At 37.2% G+C, this 16,784-nt stretch overlaps 1 protein-coding gene across 1 annotated transcript in view; it reads right to left on the bottom strand.

Moving 5' to 3' along the window:
• Positions 1 to 16,784, bottom strand: part of LOC108265159 (alpha-2-macroglobulin-like protein 1) — a 35,939-nt gene that overhangs the window by 1,172 nt on the left and 17,983 nt on the right. Inside the window, exons 17-39 of the mRNA XM_053680549.1 lie at positions 16,404 to 16,568; positions 14,388 to 14,624; positions 14,084 to 14,147; positions 13,737 to 13,885; positions 12,817 to 12,966; positions 12,128 to 12,301; positions 11,249 to 11,321; positions 9,757 to 9,886; positions 9,403 to 9,628; positions 8,825 to 8,951; positions 8,074 to 8,192; positions 7,222 to 7,273; positions 6,868 to 6,948; positions 6,176 to 6,352; positions 5,916 to 5,997; positions 4,869 to 5,025; positions 4,458 to 4,532; positions 3,924 to 4,086; positions 2,856 to 3,049; positions 1,967 to 2,182; positions 1,726 to 1,844; positions 1,332 to 1,429; positions 511 to 563 (exon numbers count right to left, since the gene is read on the bottom strand). Of these exons, the coding sequence (XP_053536524.1) occupies positions 511 to 563; positions 1,332 to 1,429; positions 1,726 to 1,844; positions 1,967 to 2,182; positions 2,856 to 3,049; positions 3,924 to 4,086; positions 4,458 to 4,532; positions 4,869 to 5,025; positions 5,916 to 5,997; positions 6,176 to 6,352; positions 6,868 to 6,948; positions 7,222 to 7,273; positions 8,074 to 8,192; positions 8,825 to 8,951; positions 9,403 to 9,628; positions 9,757 to 9,886; positions 11,249 to 11,321; positions 12,128 to 12,301; positions 12,817 to 12,966; positions 13,737 to 13,885; positions 14,084 to 14,147; positions 14,388 to 14,624; positions 16,404 to 16,568 (3,081 nt within the window). The remainder of the gene's footprint in view (positions 1 to 510; positions 564 to 1,331; positions 1,430 to 1,725; positions 1,845 to 1,966; positions 2,183 to 2,855; positions 3,050 to 3,923; positions 4,087 to 4,457; positions 4,533 to 4,868; positions 5,026 to 5,915; positions 5,998 to 6,175; positions 6,353 to 6,867; positions 6,949 to 7,221; positions 7,274 to 8,073; positions 8,193 to 8,824; positions 8,952 to 9,402; positions 9,629 to 9,756; positions 9,887 to 11,248; positions 11,322 to 12,127; positions 12,302 to 12,816; positions 12,967 to 13,736; positions 13,886 to 14,083; positions 14,148 to 14,387; positions 14,625 to 16,403; positions 16,569 to 16,784) is intronic.

The following is a 16,784-nucleotide window of genomic DNA, read 5'->3' as shown; positions in this document are numbered from 1 at the left end:
TTTCACTTTACCACAATCTCTTTCAATGTCATCAGTGAAGAGGTAGTTCTCATGAACCAGGGCAAGGTCACCATCGTCACTGCCCAATCCCCACCACAGTTAAGGAGCTACAGAGGTTCCTGTAGTTTTATCTTTTATCTGTGGTTCTGCTCCATTGTCACGCCCCTGACAGACTTAATCATGGAAGCCCTCAGTTGACCAAGCATTCAATAATCTTTCTTTGTCATTCTTTCATTCACCCCAGACCTTAGCCTTCCTTGAGAATGTAGCAATTCTATGTAGAACCCATACAACAGAGGTTTCACAGGTGTTTCCCTATCAATACTAGTTCAAAACTAGAACATTTTTAGGAAGCTAGCAACCTTGTTTCAAGAGAGCAACACTTTAACCTAATTAATGTCAAAATAGCAATAACCTAAATATCTAGAGTCAATTTTTTATTATTATCATTTATGGGTGTGTGTGTGTGTGTGTGTTTGTGTTTGTGTGTGTTTGTTTGTTTGTTCTTACTCCTTGCAGGTAGATGATTGCTTTGCCCTGAATTTTATCCACACGTCTCACAGCTCCATCATTTGACTGGAATAAAGATAATCAGAATAAAAACTGATCCATCAATATGATAACAACAACAACAACAACAACAACACTAATAATAATAATAATAATAATAATAATAATAATAATAATAATAATAATAATAATAATAATTCCTTAGAGCTTTTCTAAGCACTCAAAGCGCTTTACATTGTATGAGGGAAATCTCCTCAATCACCAGTGTGCAGCATCCAGTGGAAGTCATAGTGTACCAGAATGCCCACCACAGACCAGCTATTAGTGGACAGGACAATGATGTATAGTAGACCAGGACACCAAGGTCATACCCTTATTCTTTATTAGAAGTGTCCAGGGATTTTTATTGACTACAGAGAGTCCAGACCTCGACTTAAGGTTTCATCTGAAAGATGAGATGGTGTTGTTTTTACAGTATACTGGGGTATTAGGACCTACACAGGTCACATTGTCAGAACCCCCTGCTGGGACTCGCTGCTCGGACTCCCTAATACCACTTTCAATAGCAACCTTAGTTTTCCCCAGAAGGTCTCCCAGCAGGCTCAAACCTGCTTAGCTTCAGTGGGAAACCAGGTAAAAGCTGGACGGTGATATGGCTCTGGCCAATGAGTTGATGTTTGGAACAGCATTTGGTTCAGTTTCACCATCAACAACGCATGCCTAAAACACACTGTTCTGAATAAGTAAGTGTATTATAAGTATTTAGATCACTGTTCATGCATTACACTTCCAGTTAAAGGTTTACGTTACATTTGAATTGCTGTTCACAAGCTGCACAGACGTCTCGTCCACACTGAATCCAGAAAGAGGCTTGACTTCGATGACCACCATGTTGGTCCTCAAGCGTCGACCGTTATACCTGAAATTAAAAGATCATTAATCACTCACATTCTACTCATTTGTTCTGAAGTAACTGAGTAACACGTTATTAAAAGTAAATACTAGAACTAATCTAACATTATCATCACATTGTGCTTATTATTTAAATATGTCTTCTATGCTTTTTCCTAAAAGCATGTGAACTCTTCCGTTCAATTCTATTCTGGCTTTGATTAAATAACTTTAATAGACATTATGCACGATAACTAAATCTGTTGCATTGTATGTATTAACAGAGATGATTCTTGTAGATTATGGAGTTGCAGTAGAGCTCACTTGACAGTAATGGTCACTTTCAGAATTGGTTTTGGGACCCTGCAGTTTCCAGACGCTGAGGCCGAGATGATGAATGAAGAGCGGTCAGGAGGAGGAGGGATGTTGTAGTGCAAATTGAACTAGAAAGGAAAAAACATGCTATTAGCACAACCCATCTACCCAAACTGACCCTCTGAGAACCTGCTTAATTAATAAAGGAACCGAGGTGAGTAAGCAAAGTGAGGAATGGTGATGTACAGACCTGCACATACACACAACCTTTCCCTTTTGCTTTGATTTTGTAATCTCCAGGAACCCGCTGCAGCTGACTCTCCTGATACAGCAGCCTGTTACTCTGATTGATGGTAAACTTGTTAATCACCCCTGATGGTGATGTTATAGTAACAGTAACAGTTCCTGCTGGACGGTAGGTGATGATACTGTATTTCGCCAGAGCCTGGAGAGCCACGACAGTGTCCTGTATGATGGATAAGAGTATACAGAGAACACATTTAACCCTTTAATGTATAGTGTCCAGAATTGTATACCATTCGTTTTAGGCTGTTTTAAGGAACATATTCAACCTTACACACACACACACACACACACACACACACACACACACACACACACACACACACACACAATCACCCCTTTAATCACTACAGTATTATACAAACACCATTATATTGATTTTTATTCCTCCATAAGTGTTGCTCCTCCATAATCCAACATGGCTGACAGTGGCAAATGCAGCACGTCTTTAATATCTCTGTCTAAATTTTCCCAATTAAATCTGTGTAGCTTTCGTTTAAAGAAATGTATATGTTACATTTATATCAGTGTTTTAAATTACTCCTCCTGAAGCTTGGTTACCATCTCAGACATCACACCCTGCAAAAACTCATTTCAGGGAGGTAACTCCACCACCACTGCAACCCTATGCCCATCTCAACCCAAATTGAAAACCCCATTTCACCCAACCCCAACCACCCCCAAGCTCACTGCGCCCCCTGCCCCAATCTCAAAAACCCGTGTAGCCTGTAGGGTGTAACAGGTATATCTTGTTTTTGAGTAAATGTATAAAGTTAAAATTTGGAAAGGCGAGCATTCTTTTAAAAAGTGCAGATTGATACGATAACGATTTGTACCTGTGTAGAAGCGAAGCCCCCGAAGGCATTCTGCTGCTGCGAAAGCCATAGGACAATGCTGCTGCTGTAACCCAGACCGAACCCGGACAGTTGTGGTCCAGACATCAGAGCCAGAAGCACATACGATGTCATCTCCACTTCCAAAGAGTCCGTCACAGACCCATCATTCACTCTGCTCCAGTGCCTCTTGCCCCCTGGGGGAGATATTAGACACAAACTTGAGTCATTGACTCACATTTCCCTCACAAAAACTCACTTCATACATCATTATTCTCCAACAATTACACACATTCACCAACACAATTCAAAATCATTTTCATTGACAAACTACAAATCAGCAAACAAGACCAATATTCTCAATTAAAATCCAACACAGGATTTCTTTTTACTACCACACACACAAAAATTACCCATCCAAAACCAGTGAGCACTGTGCAGTGTTTTCCATTTATACACCGAAAACAACCAAATAGTTCTCAAATACCAACAATCCATGAAGAATCTCCCAACACTAACAGACTTCAATCTCCAACAAAGAAGCACCACCCATATTCTCTATTATTTTTCATCACACTACAACAGTCTTTACCACAAACTATTCACCAACAAATGTCAAGCAACCCCATCAACACTGACATTCTCTGACAAATAACAGCAATCTTTAAAAAAAAAAAAAAAACATTGGCCAGCAAACACCAATTACTGTATGTCCACTATACAACAAACAGACACTAGCAATTTTTAACAAACTAGTAATTTTGTTTTGGTGTAATGGTAGTTGGTGCTGACCAACTACCATTATACCAAAACAAAATTACTTAAAATGGAGACTCGTGTTTTATTTTCTTTTTTTTTTAATTAGCTCATTTTTAGCCTCTGAAAAGGTTCCTGTATTAATAGCTGTTAATGGGTTTTTACAGCTCCTTGGTCAACATAAATTGTTTCAACATATATCAATCAAAATCACATACTGACTCACTAAATCTGAGGTTAGTGTGTTCTTTAGAGTTCTCTGTGGGAGAATGTTGTTTCAGTTTTCTCTGAGAGATATCTCTGACAGCATCAAACCTGAGACTATGGCCTTTGCATTCAGCTTTGAGATGAGTTTGTTCCTCATCCCCTGATCCCCAGCTAGAGTGAAGGTGTAGAAGAGGAGAGCCTTGGCGTAGGTTGAGATGTCCTTAGTGTGTGAATTCCTCAGGCAAATAAGACTGTTTTTCACCACAGGATCCTGCCATACAAAGATTAACAATTGTATATACTGTGATGCCTTACTATGAGCCAGGTTTTCAAACTTCCTAATTTGCATGCAACACAAATGCTTTTCATTTCAGTTTGTATTGATTGCAATATGAATTCTCAAATAGGGTGTTGAATCTTCATTTGCACACCACATCTGCAAAGTGGTTTTAGACTTTCCCTGATCAATTATAGCCATTGCAAGCTTGCTAAAGTATTGTCATTATTGTAAAATATTTTTTTAGATTTATTTGAAATCAATCACTTTTTGCGTTCATATTTCCTGCAGTTTATGTTTATCATTGTTTTGTTAACGTTCATTGACTGTATATGGAAATTTCATCAGTGAAACAGTTTACTCACTTTAACAGTATATTTGAGTTCCAGCATTGCAGCTGTGATGTACGCAGAGAGGGTCACCTCATCAGTCACTCCTCCCTGAGAAACAGAGAGAACGAGAGAGAGACAGAGAGAGAGAGAGAGAGAGAGAGAGAGAGAGAGAGAGAGAGAAATAATATTATACCCCAGTGCTGTTGAATTCTGGATTCTGATTGGTCAAAATATGTAATCATTGATATGGTGACAAGCTATAACTTGTGTAACAAAAAATTAAATGTAACTGTAAACAGATTAAAAGAAATACATAAAGCAACATAATTGTTGCCATATTGCAGGGTTATAAGAAGAAAAAAACACTCCAGGATGGTATAAGACAATAATCAACAATAATGTTGTAGCAATCACACCACCTGTTGTTAATTATTTTCGTCTGACCTTCATGTCAGTGTGGATGAGTTGTCCCACTGAGGCAAAGCATCCGTTACGCTGCTGCCGTTTACCGAGCCAGGTCTTCGCCTGGTCCACAAACGCCTGATCTATGAAGATGTATCGTTTCGCATTTCCGAAAGACTTCATCACGAACGCCGTCAGCCTGAGAAATCCAAAACAACGGTTCGGAATCAGAATCGTTATTTGGAAGGTAAAAATTGTTCTGTTAGGCTTCTATATTAAACAATGAGCAACTGCTAATGGATTAGTCATTTTTAGTTTGTTCATGACTGAAAAAATAAGCTGGCATCAGGTTAGTGGATGTCAAATAATTGTAGGAATTAACTGAATTGCATCAATTAACCATGATTAGTTCACATTGGACATTTAATTACAGTCATAGATCACTAATAATAATAATAATAATACTCTCTGGTTTATTAACATGAGTATATAATTTATTTAACCAGTCACTGTAAATCATAATTAAATGATGCAAACATTAAATGTGGTGTATATTAATTATACCACATTAATGTTAAATTCTGGATTCTGATTGGTTGATTAATATTCTAGAACAGCAGCTCTGACAGGGTGTTACATCCAGCTTCACAGCTCCAATTCCCAATCCAGTCCAGTCCAGATGACTGTCCCGCTCACCTGAATTCTAACACACCTGTAGAATCATTACTCGGTGTATTTAAGAGTACAGTTGCGTGCAGCTCTTTGTTACATTCTGTTGATTTCATTTGGCCTTCTGGCTTGGACTTTTTAGTTTTTTTCATATTTGAATATGTTTTTTTTTCTTTCTCTTAACCCTGTCTGCATGATCAGTTGACTACATCTTTGGTTTTAAGATTTTCACAACTATCTCCGACTGACTACTGATTTGAGGGGGATGGAACAGGAACTAGCTTGTCTCTTGGATGTTCCACAAAATTAAACATAATAATTGAACAAAATGTACAATGTGTTCTTTAGTAAATAGAAAACTGTATCCCTTTGAAAATTCATATATACCTATACACACACACAAACACATGCAGGACTCACCATGTGTTGCCTGATGGATCGCTCATCCCAAAAGCACTGTAAGATCCATCATTGTGTTTGTAGTTCAGTTCTCTCTGATATCCTGTACCGAAGATGAGACAAACCAAAAGTTGTGTAACTTTATTTCTTATTAATAGCTATTATTTGTTCACTGTTAAACAGCTGAGGATTTTGCACTCAACTGTACAATTATAAATTGCCTTTCCTTAATTCTAAGCACTTGCTGTAAGCCTCAATTCTAAGTTATATCATGTCCTCACCGCTCACGAGGTAGGTCAGGGCTGTGCTCCTGATTTGGGGCGTGAGCTGCTTGGTGCTCTCCAGGTACTGCAGGATGAAGATGTTAGGGGCGAAGCGCAGCATGTTCTGCTCTCCACAGCCGTACGGCATCTCCAGGAGACTCGCCAGGTTCTGTAGAGCTCTGCCCATCAGATCTCCTAATGTCAGAGATGACATTAGCATAGCGTTATCATTTTTCTTTCATACTTATTGAGTTTTGATTGAATTGTTACCAAATTGATTGAAGTGAGTGTTACAAAAGCTTTGTACTTGGGGTCTCTGTGCATTTGCCTAATAAACATGCCATGATAATATTGTGCATGCCACGCTCTCTTAGAAAAAAGATTCTATGGTTTTTCTCTCTGGAGGAACTCTTAAAGGTCGCATTACTGAAGATTTCAGTTTCAAAGGTAAGTGTTCAAAGTAAAATAAAATCCCATTCCAGCATTTTGATGGGAAATTTAATGATTGAAATTTGATTGAAACATTGTGCTCAATTCAATCAAGGACATGAACAAAAATTGTCAAAAGTTACATTTTTAAGGTTAAATTAAACCATCAAGCTATTAAAATATCTTCACACATTATTTGTCCTATTTATAAACTAATTCTGATGCAGTTTATTTATCAAAATGATGTAAACGGATGAAATCGAAGCAGGTCTATGACTCACCCAGCACAGAGACTGAGCCCTTGGCCGAACCATCCACGACTTTCTTAGGCAGGGTTAGTGAGACCCTCTTCTCAACCACATCTTTTAACAGAGATAGAGAACCATGGAATTAAATGTGGTACAGACTCTACAGGACTGACACTCCAAGACTGGAATTAGACATCCATGCTCTGGCAAAGTCCATGAAACCTGTTCCAGGAGATCTACCTTCCTCTAAAATTTAGTTCCAGCCCAAATCCAACAGAACTGATTGATAATCAACAGTTAAGATTTAAATGGGCTTTTTGTACAAAGCACTTTCTTCACTGTAATGTACAGTATAAACAAGGTGAAAGAATAAGGTGTGTGTCTCACCTGATGGGCAGAGAAGCTCATTGTAGCTTTTAAACTGTTTGGTTCCTTCAGCCTGAAAATGGCAGCAGAATAAAAATACAATCATAATCACAATTACAGCATCGATAACAGGGCTGCAACGTACATTCAAAGCATCAATAACACTGGAAATGTTCCTCATATTCAGAGCTGGGTTTTGCAGCTACTTAAGTAATTTTCCAATTATTAAAATCACTCATGTGAAGCTCATACCTCTGAGGTGCAAGATGTTTGTGAATAAAAGTGTCTGGCACAGGGTTTTCAATATAATCTAGACCACCATTTTAAACATCCATCCATCCATCCATCCATTTTCAGGAAACAAGGCAGGGGACACCATGGGGTGCCAACCCATCACAGGGCCCCATTGGCAAACACATTCACATACTATGGACAATTTAGATGCCAATCAGCCTACACTGCATGTCTTTGGAATGGAGTAAATGTACTTGGAGGAAACCCCTGAAGCACCTGAAGCACAGGGAGAATATGAAAACTCCACTCACATAGGGCAGAGGCAGAATTTGAGCCCACAACCCTAGAGATGCAAGGAAAATGTGTTAACCACCAAGCCACCATGCCTGCTTTTAACTGTGACTCTTTTTCTTTTTGGTTGTTGCAGTTGTGGAAATACCAATCCACCATTATCCAAGTTTATTATTATTTATTGAGTTCTTATTGTTATTAGTCTCTGGATGTATTCCAATCTGTAACACCTTCAAAATAGTTCAATCTTTAAATAATGTCAACTTGAATCTAATGTCTTCTGTCAGTGGTCCATCACTGGTCCAATTCATCCAAAATTTTTATTATTAGAAGTAATAATGTAATCACCAGCACGGGCAGTTTTTTAATGATGGAATCGATGCGTCCTTTCTGCGGTACAATAACTCTTCTCTTCCCACACATCGATGATGGCACCGCTTCCGCTGTCACCTTGATGCTCACCTCCCCTATAACACACACACACACACACACACACACACACACACACACCCGCACACAAACACACACACACACACACACACACACACACACACACAATACTGTTTAGTCTCACTAACAAACCTGCTGTTACTCTCTGCTGTTCAAAACCTACAGAAAATAAATGAAAGTGCCTTGAACAATGATGCAAAAGTCACAACTAATCGTAAATGGGTTTAAGAAAGAAACCATGGTTATTTATTCCCCATTAATATGCCTGTGCTCAATATATTATAATCATATTTATTAATATTTATTATATTATAATTCATAATTATATTGTGCCTCATTTGTTTTTGCCATGATAGTTTATTTATAAAGACATATGAAAATAATGCACTTTAATCCACATACACACACGTTATGTATATTTTAAGGGACTCTGTCAAACATTAACCAGAAGTTCCTCTTACTCAAATCTAAAATATCTGTTATTTCACTTGGCTTTTTTAAATAAAAAAAAAGTATTAACATAGAGGAGATAGTTTTTGGAATAAACACGAGCTATTTGAACTATTTAAACTTTGGTCATGTGAGAAGATCAAATTTCCATTCCAGCATTTACAGTGAGCTTTAAGTTTTAAAGGTTTTTCTGACGTACCCAGAACCAGTGGTGTGATGGTCCAAGAGAAGGTCCAGCTATCATCAGCGCACAGACATTTTGTGTAGAGGCAGCCGTTACACTTTTTCACAGAGAACTGTTTTGAGCTGGCCAGAGTCACCTTCACCTTTAACACACAGAGTTTTCATTCCATCAGATATGTGAAAACTAAACCAGTTGATCCTCATTCAAGGACTCCACCAGATGACGTCATAGACTAATTAGCATATTCATGAAGGCATCAATATCATTTGTGTAGTAAAATGTGTTGCATGAAGAATGATGTTCTGAAAACAAGTGTGTTTGTCAGAATAACTACTGTATGTTGATCAGTGATTGGTCACTGGAAACAGTGGTGTTCTGTAATTGGTTGTTGCTAGGCTCTTATATTAAAATAAAAATTAAAAAATCTAGTGACAAAGTTAGTAAATTGGCCAACGTGTGTTTTTGGGAAGAAATTTAAACCCATCTGAATGTCATGTTCTCTTAATGTTGTGATGTCACAGTACACATACTGTATGTGAGAAAATTAATATTGGATTCGAGGTAATATAATTAGACCAAACGTGTCAGCTCACCACTATACAGCTTTGAAGGTAGTTGAAGACAGTGGCTTTGAGCGTGAACACTTCTCCTCGGATGACGGAGCTCGGCAGAGTGAGGCTCACAAAGAAAGGCTGGAAGGCAGTGAGCTGGGTTTTCTGAGCGATTCCGAACCCAACAGGTGATGTACAAAATGCGCCAGCCTGCCATGTAGTGATGGAGTCCGGAACCGTTCTATTAATGTGTATCGCTCCAGACTGACTGCAGAGGAAATAACACAGCAAACTCAGTAACACAGACTGAAAAAAAAACAATTTAAAATAAAAAAACAAATAAATAAAACCTTTTAAAAAAAAAAAAAAAAAAAAGCACTTAAACAGTATGCACACCTGACTGAAAAGAGATCCCAAATCCATGTCTCTGGGAAATATTTGCGGATTGTAATGACTGGAGGGTTTGAACTCAAGACAACTGAAGCGGATTCTTTCGCCTGTACATTCTTGGCTCCAGGTGCTCCATCTGGCATAAATTTGGATATACAATCAGGTCCATAAATATTTGGACACTGACAAAGTTGGTATTATTGATCTGTCTAACACAGTATATCGGAGTTGAAATTGTCTCATTTTGAATGTCTCATTTTGAGGGTATTTACCTCCCTCATTATTTCACTTTGAAGTAAGCAGGATGAAAGATCTAGCTAGAGCTGATTTCAAGCATGGCATTTGCGTTTGGAATCTATTTCTGTTAACTCTCAATATGAAATCCAAAGAGCTTTCACTAATATTGAAGCAAGTTATATTTAGGATGAAAAATCTAAACAAACCCATCAGACTATTAGATGTGGACAAATCAACTACTTGGGACATTCTTTAAAAGAATGAATGGCACTGGTGAGCTCAGGAACACCAAAAGGCGCAGAAGACCGTGGTAAAAAACTATGGTGGATAACAGAAGAATTATTTCCCTGGTGAAGAAAAATCTCTTAACAAATGGTTGACCAGAACAAGAACACCCTCCAGGAGGTAAGTGTACTGTATCTGTGTCAAAGTCAACACTCAAGAGAAGACTTCACCAGAGTGAGTTCATGGAGATGCGACAATGATCAACTTGTAGAAGAATGATGGAAAGAGAAGAGCAGAGTATAAAGAAAAGAAGAAACTGCTCATGATCCGAAGCATACCACCTCACCTGGTGGCATGGGCTTGTATGGCTGCCAGTGGAGCAGTTTCCAATGCATTTATTGATTATATGACTGCTGAATAAAACAGCAGCGTGAATTCTGAAGTGTATAGGGCTCCTTGCTCACTTTCAGCCAAATGCTTCAAAACTCATTGGACAGTGCCTCACACTAAAGATGGACAATAATCCGGAGCAGACTTCAAAAAGAATCCCACTTTTATAAGGAAATGAAGTGGAATTTTTCTGCAATGGCCAAGTCAATCACCTGACCTGAATCCGATTGAGCTGCATTTCACTTGCTGAAGGTAAAACCCAGGACAAAACATCAGAAGAACATGCAGCTCAGTAAAGGCCTGGCAGCGCATCACCAAGGAAGAAACTCAGAGCCTGGTGATATCTGTGGGTTCCGTTTTTTCAGGCAGCTAAATTTATGATTATGTTTCTTTGTCAAATTACTTTTGATCCCTTTAAAAAAACTAAAAATAAATAAATAAATAAAAGGCTCCAATTAAAAACGTTAAATTTAAAGCTGAAATTCTGCACTTTGAGCTCATTGTTATTATTTCGTTTCAACTCTTTTGTACTGTGGTATACAGCAGAAATACCAATAGCTTTGTCAATATATAAATATTTATGGAACTGACTTTAACAAACATGTATCAAGTCAAAAAGAAAATGTGACTGGGGAAAACCACTTACCAGGCCGCAAAATGTTAATACAATCTGAAGGTTTCTTTATGATTGCATTGGTGAGGACTTTAATTCCAATACCCTGAGTCAAAAAAAATGGAACACAAAATCATTTTTGCACATATAAAAAAGCCCATTTCTTAAAACCCAGTTTCCATTATTATCACAATAGTGTGTTGTATAAATTACTACACGTATAGGTTTGCCGGTATACTAGAATATTGCACACGAGTATTACCTAATGAGGCAAGCCTTCTCTTGAATGTACACCCAAAGGTATAAATGATATTTGGAATTGTCCACAACAAAAACACTGTGGATGCTAAATAAGTAAGGAATAAACACATCATGTCATACTGTTAGCATAAAATACGACGTGGTGATGAAGCAGTAGTTTTAGATTTTTTTACGCCTCTGAAGTTGAATATTTTCCTATAACATCACATTTCCAGTTGTGTTATTTCTCTTTTCTCACGATTACAATTTTTAATTAATTAAAGATGGCACCTCATACTTTTTATCCATTAACAGTTACAATTAATGTTGTGTAACTTCTGTGAAACAGTTTAGTTCCTGTTCTCACTTACATTATATGTACATTATATTATTTACACTATAAACCATCCTTCCCTCCTCAGCCATTTTTTTTTTGTCTCTCTTGAAATTAATGAGACAAGAACACAACTTGTCATGTTACTGATACAAAACAAAGCTTTGTACTCAGACTTAAGTCCAACTCTGCCCCTTTTGGACTCGGTCTTGGTTAAGGACTTGGTCTCGACTCAGACTCGGCAAAGGTGGACTCGGACCCAACACTAGCTGTTACTATAGAAACGATAATGTATTAGAACAAGCCTGAGTGTACTTTAAGAAAGAATCATGTCTTACTTTAAAGGTGTTGTACACATCCACCTTTCCAAAGTCTGGAAAAGGAGCAATCAATTTTGACGCTCCAAATTTGGTATTCTTGATGGGTAGGATCTGACTGCACGTGTTCGAATCCTCTTCATTGACATTGTATGGATATCCTGCTAACGTCTGTACAGGCAGCATGTTGAACACCTGGAATAAAGAGGTGTGACCTCATTCCTCATAAGGACTGGTATTGTGATCGGTTAGATCCCTAACATTATAAAATGATAAAAGGCGGTATCAGCAGTCCATTACCAATACCTGTTAAAATCACCAACAGGACCCTATATATTATCATGTTTTTAACAAAGTCATTTAAATGCAAACGTTATACTTTGGTTGTGGTTAACACTTTAAGCTACAGGTATGTGGTATTATATTTCGATATTTGTAAGCAAAAAAACAAACACACAACGTAAAAGATGGACAGGTTGGTTGAGGTTTTGACTGCAATACAGAATTCTAAACTCATGACTGTTTTTTTTAGTCTGTGTCCTTAATTTTCCAGCATCTGTTTCTTTCTGATATTGTTAGCAATAAACACGTATCTTCCAGCTTTAGCTTAGGACCCATTCACAAATACAGGATATTGAAGGACCCCTTACTACACATTCACAATGAGCTGTATGACTGAACTCAAGGACATTTTGTCAGTTAGAACGCACCGATTGGATGTTGAGCTCCTTCTCTGGTTGCAGCAGCAGAAGACTCTGATCTATTGCCTTCACTGAACACAGCGAACCTGGAGCGGCTCTCAGCTTCAGTGACGCCTGATCACCAGGAAGCTCCGTAGGATGTGAAAAATGTAGAAACACCTGAAAGACCACAACAAAATTTAATTTAAATAAATAAATAAATAAAACCATGAAGGTTAGGCCAAGAAGTGTTCATTTATCAATTCCACCATTTTACTTATCATTCAGAACAGGGTATCTGTAGGGATCATCAGGACAAATGTAAAAAATTTTAGACTTTAATCAATTAAAAGGGGGGGGGGGGGGGTGAATTGGTATACACCCAATAAAATGTTTGCTTTTTGGTTGAATTAATCTTTGTTTGGTTATTACTACATGGACCCCCTTTTTGGATGGAGGACATGTCATGGTGATCAGGCTTGTGTACATCAGTGAACCTTAGGCTTAAATCAACAGGAGCTCATATCTCCCAGTAGGGCCACCCTTAGTGAAAAGAGGTAAAGAGAAATTTACAAAAGAGACTAAATGTACCCTGACCAGATTACAGTTACTGTGGGCCCTGGAGTAAGATTGCAGGTTTGCGCCTGGTAGCTGGCCCACCGTATAACCTGGCTAGGCTCAGCCCAAAATCGCTCCATCTTGTCGGTTTACCACTATATATACACTCACATATATACACTCATATATATATATATAACATATATATATATATATATATATATATATATATATATATATATATATATATATATATATATATATATATATATATACACAATATATATATATATATATATATATATATATATATATATATTTATATATATATATATATATATATATATATATATATATATATATATATATAGCTCTGAGGTTTAATTTCTGACCTTGTTAGCCAAACACAGATGAACAGGGTAGTTCATGCTGTCTGCCACGACCTCACCACTGAAAAGGATTGTGTACAAGACCACCTGAGCAACCGGGGACAATTTTATCAAGTTCTGAAGAGTCACCACCAGTTTCCCCTTGTGCACGGCTACAAAACAGAAAAATATAAAGAATATAAGTGCATCCACCATTTAGGGGTTCATGTGAGGCAACAAGTATTAAAAAACAAAAAAACTTCAAAACAGACCCCAATAAGAATGTCAGCTATAAATTTTTTCAGCACTTTTCTACATTGCTTCTATAAGTTTTGTGGTGCTTGGAGTTGATGGATGAGATGTTAATGAACCTGTTCCAGGTCGGATGGCTTCTATGATACGTCCTTGGTAAACCAAACGCCCTCGATTCATCACCTAGACACAGTAAAATAAAGATGCATAAATTGTAATGTATTTAATTATATTCATGGGTAAAACTTATAACAAGTACTTCTAAATGAAAGAATGAGAGCATACAAGGCATGGGTAAATAATCATTTTCAGTTATACTCATGTAAACATCACTTAAATTCATACAGTAAAAGTGCTTTCCATGCTGCAATGTTTCTTGATTATAATCCCATGTTATAATGTTATAGTAAAAGCCAAACACACCATGTAGTAGAAGGTTAAGGTGTTTTTGCGTGGTCTGATTGCGCTCCGGTGTATCATGTACTGAGCCCTGATGACGGCATTTTTCTTGCAGCTGAAAGGCATCAAGCAGCTCCTCAATTTAATAAAACTCCGGCTCTTGGAGTAGAAAGGCTGAAGACTGAGGTAGGCTGTGGGGTAGTATGGTGTGCGCTGATTATTTCTGCTAACAACTGGTCTGTTAGTCATTTCATACTCGGCCTTTGTAAAAGAAATAATAAAGAAAAACAGAAAAAATTATATATAGCACCCATTATATATAGATGGCATGACATAACTATATATATATATATATATATATATATATATATATATATATATATATATATATATATATATATATATATATATATATATATATATATATATATAAATAATACCACACTGCTGCAGAATTCCCAATTTTGTAAAAGACAATTTTCCCCCCCTATAAACTTCAACAGAAAGTAAGGGAATGACTCTTTATAGCTGCTATAATGAGGGTTGTCAGCTGACTGCCCCAGCAAAGTATTTTAGACCAGATTACTTGAAAAACAATACAGTGGATATAAAAATTCTACACATTATTTTAAAACAGCATTATTTTAATGTAAGAACTTAAGCAAAGATACATCATATCAGAACATTTCCAACTTTACTGAATAAATTACAACCTTTCAATGCCACTGAAAACCAAACTTACACATTTCAGAGATATATAACATATATTGTAACATATATAATAACATAATTGCAGAAGTGTGCACACCCCTGAAGCAATACTTAGTTGAAGCATTTTGAAAAAATCTTTTGATTTTATTACACCACTCAGGTTTTTTGGGTAGGAGTCTATCAGCTTGGCACACCTTGGCTTGGCAATATTTTCTCACTCTTTCTTCCAGAAACATTCTAGAGTCTCCTGTGCACATCCTCCTTCAGGTCACTCCACAGACTTTTAGTCGGGTTCAGGTCTGGGCTCTGGCTGGGCCATTCAAAAACATTGATCTCCTTCTTATTTCGGTTAAGCGATTCCTTTTTTGGTTCAGATGTGTGCTTTGGGTCATTGTCATACTGAAATGTGAAATTCCTTTTCATCTTCAGCTTACTAGCAGACACCTAAATGTTTTGCACTAAAATCCTCTGGTATTTGCAGCTATTCATGATTCCCTCCATCTTGAAAAGAGCCCAAGTTCTAGCAGAAGAAAAGCAGCCCTAAAGCATGATGCTGCCACCACCATCCTTCACGGTGGGTGTTCTTTTGGAGTTTTTTTTTTTTTTTTAGCAAAACATTCTGATTGGAATTATAGAATTATTATACCTTTTTTAATAGGTCTCAACAGGCCATAACAGCCGCCCCACCTCATAGCCCAGACATGTGAAGAATATGAGAGATTGTTGTCACATGAAGAGAGTAATCAGTACTTGTCGTATATTCCTGCAGCTCCTTTAATGTTGCCGTAGGTCTCTTGGCAGCCTCCCTGGTAAGCTTTTTTCTTGTCTTTTTTGGAGGGATGTCCCGTTCTTGGTTCTTGGGATACCACATGTCATTGTGGTATCCAAATTTCTCCATTTTCTTGTTGATGATGGTTAATCAAAAGATTTCATTAATGACAGCTGTATGATAGTTATTTTTGAACATGAGATTGAATGTGATGAGATAGAATTGTTTTCCCTAAAATGTTGCTGATTGATTTTCACTTAATTTTTATACGTTGTAATTTCATATTGAGGGTGGAAAACATTCTGACAGGATTTATCTTGGTTGGACAGGACTTATCATTGTTTTACATCACAAAAACCCACCATTTTCACAAGGGTATGTAGACTTTTTATATCCACCGTAAATAAAAAACTGCTATGGGACTATATATAAATGAAGGGGATCTTCAACTGCAAGCAGCTTGAGATGCTTGTCTTATGAACAGAACATGAACAGAACATGAGGGTTTAACTTTAAAAAGAGAGCAAAAAAGGAAATCAAAATGTAAAGAATTCACATACCTTAAGAGAAACTAGGCCCAAGGGTTCAGTGCTGAGGGAAAATTTTGCGATGCCTTTGTTATTTGTAAGCAGCTTCCTGACTGACTGCAAATTATTAGTTTTAGTTATAGTCAGATAGACTACTTTTCTTCTCATAGGATTGGATTTTGGGCCAGTCACTTTAATCTAATGAAGAAGGACAGGAATATCAGAGGACAATCTCAGAAACAAAAACATCAAATCAATTAAGCTGTAATAGAAAGAAGAAAATGGCCTCGACTCAATTGTCACAAAAAACTGCTTTTATTTACACAGTAGTTTACATAAAGTGCAGAGCATTTACCATAATAATAAATAGAACCTGATGTACTGGATTTAATTATTTAGAAAAATGGCTTACTT

The sequence above is a fragment of the Ictalurus punctatus genome, chromosome 5, assembly GCF_001660625.3.
Source record: "Ictalurus punctatus breed USDA103 chromosome 5, Coco_2.0, whole genome shotgun sequence".
NCBI classification, from domain to species: Eukaryota; Metazoa; Chordata; class Actinopteri; order Siluriformes; family Ictaluridae; genus Ictalurus; species Ictalurus punctatus.
This window is presented reverse-complemented; position numbering and strand designations above follow the sequence as displayed.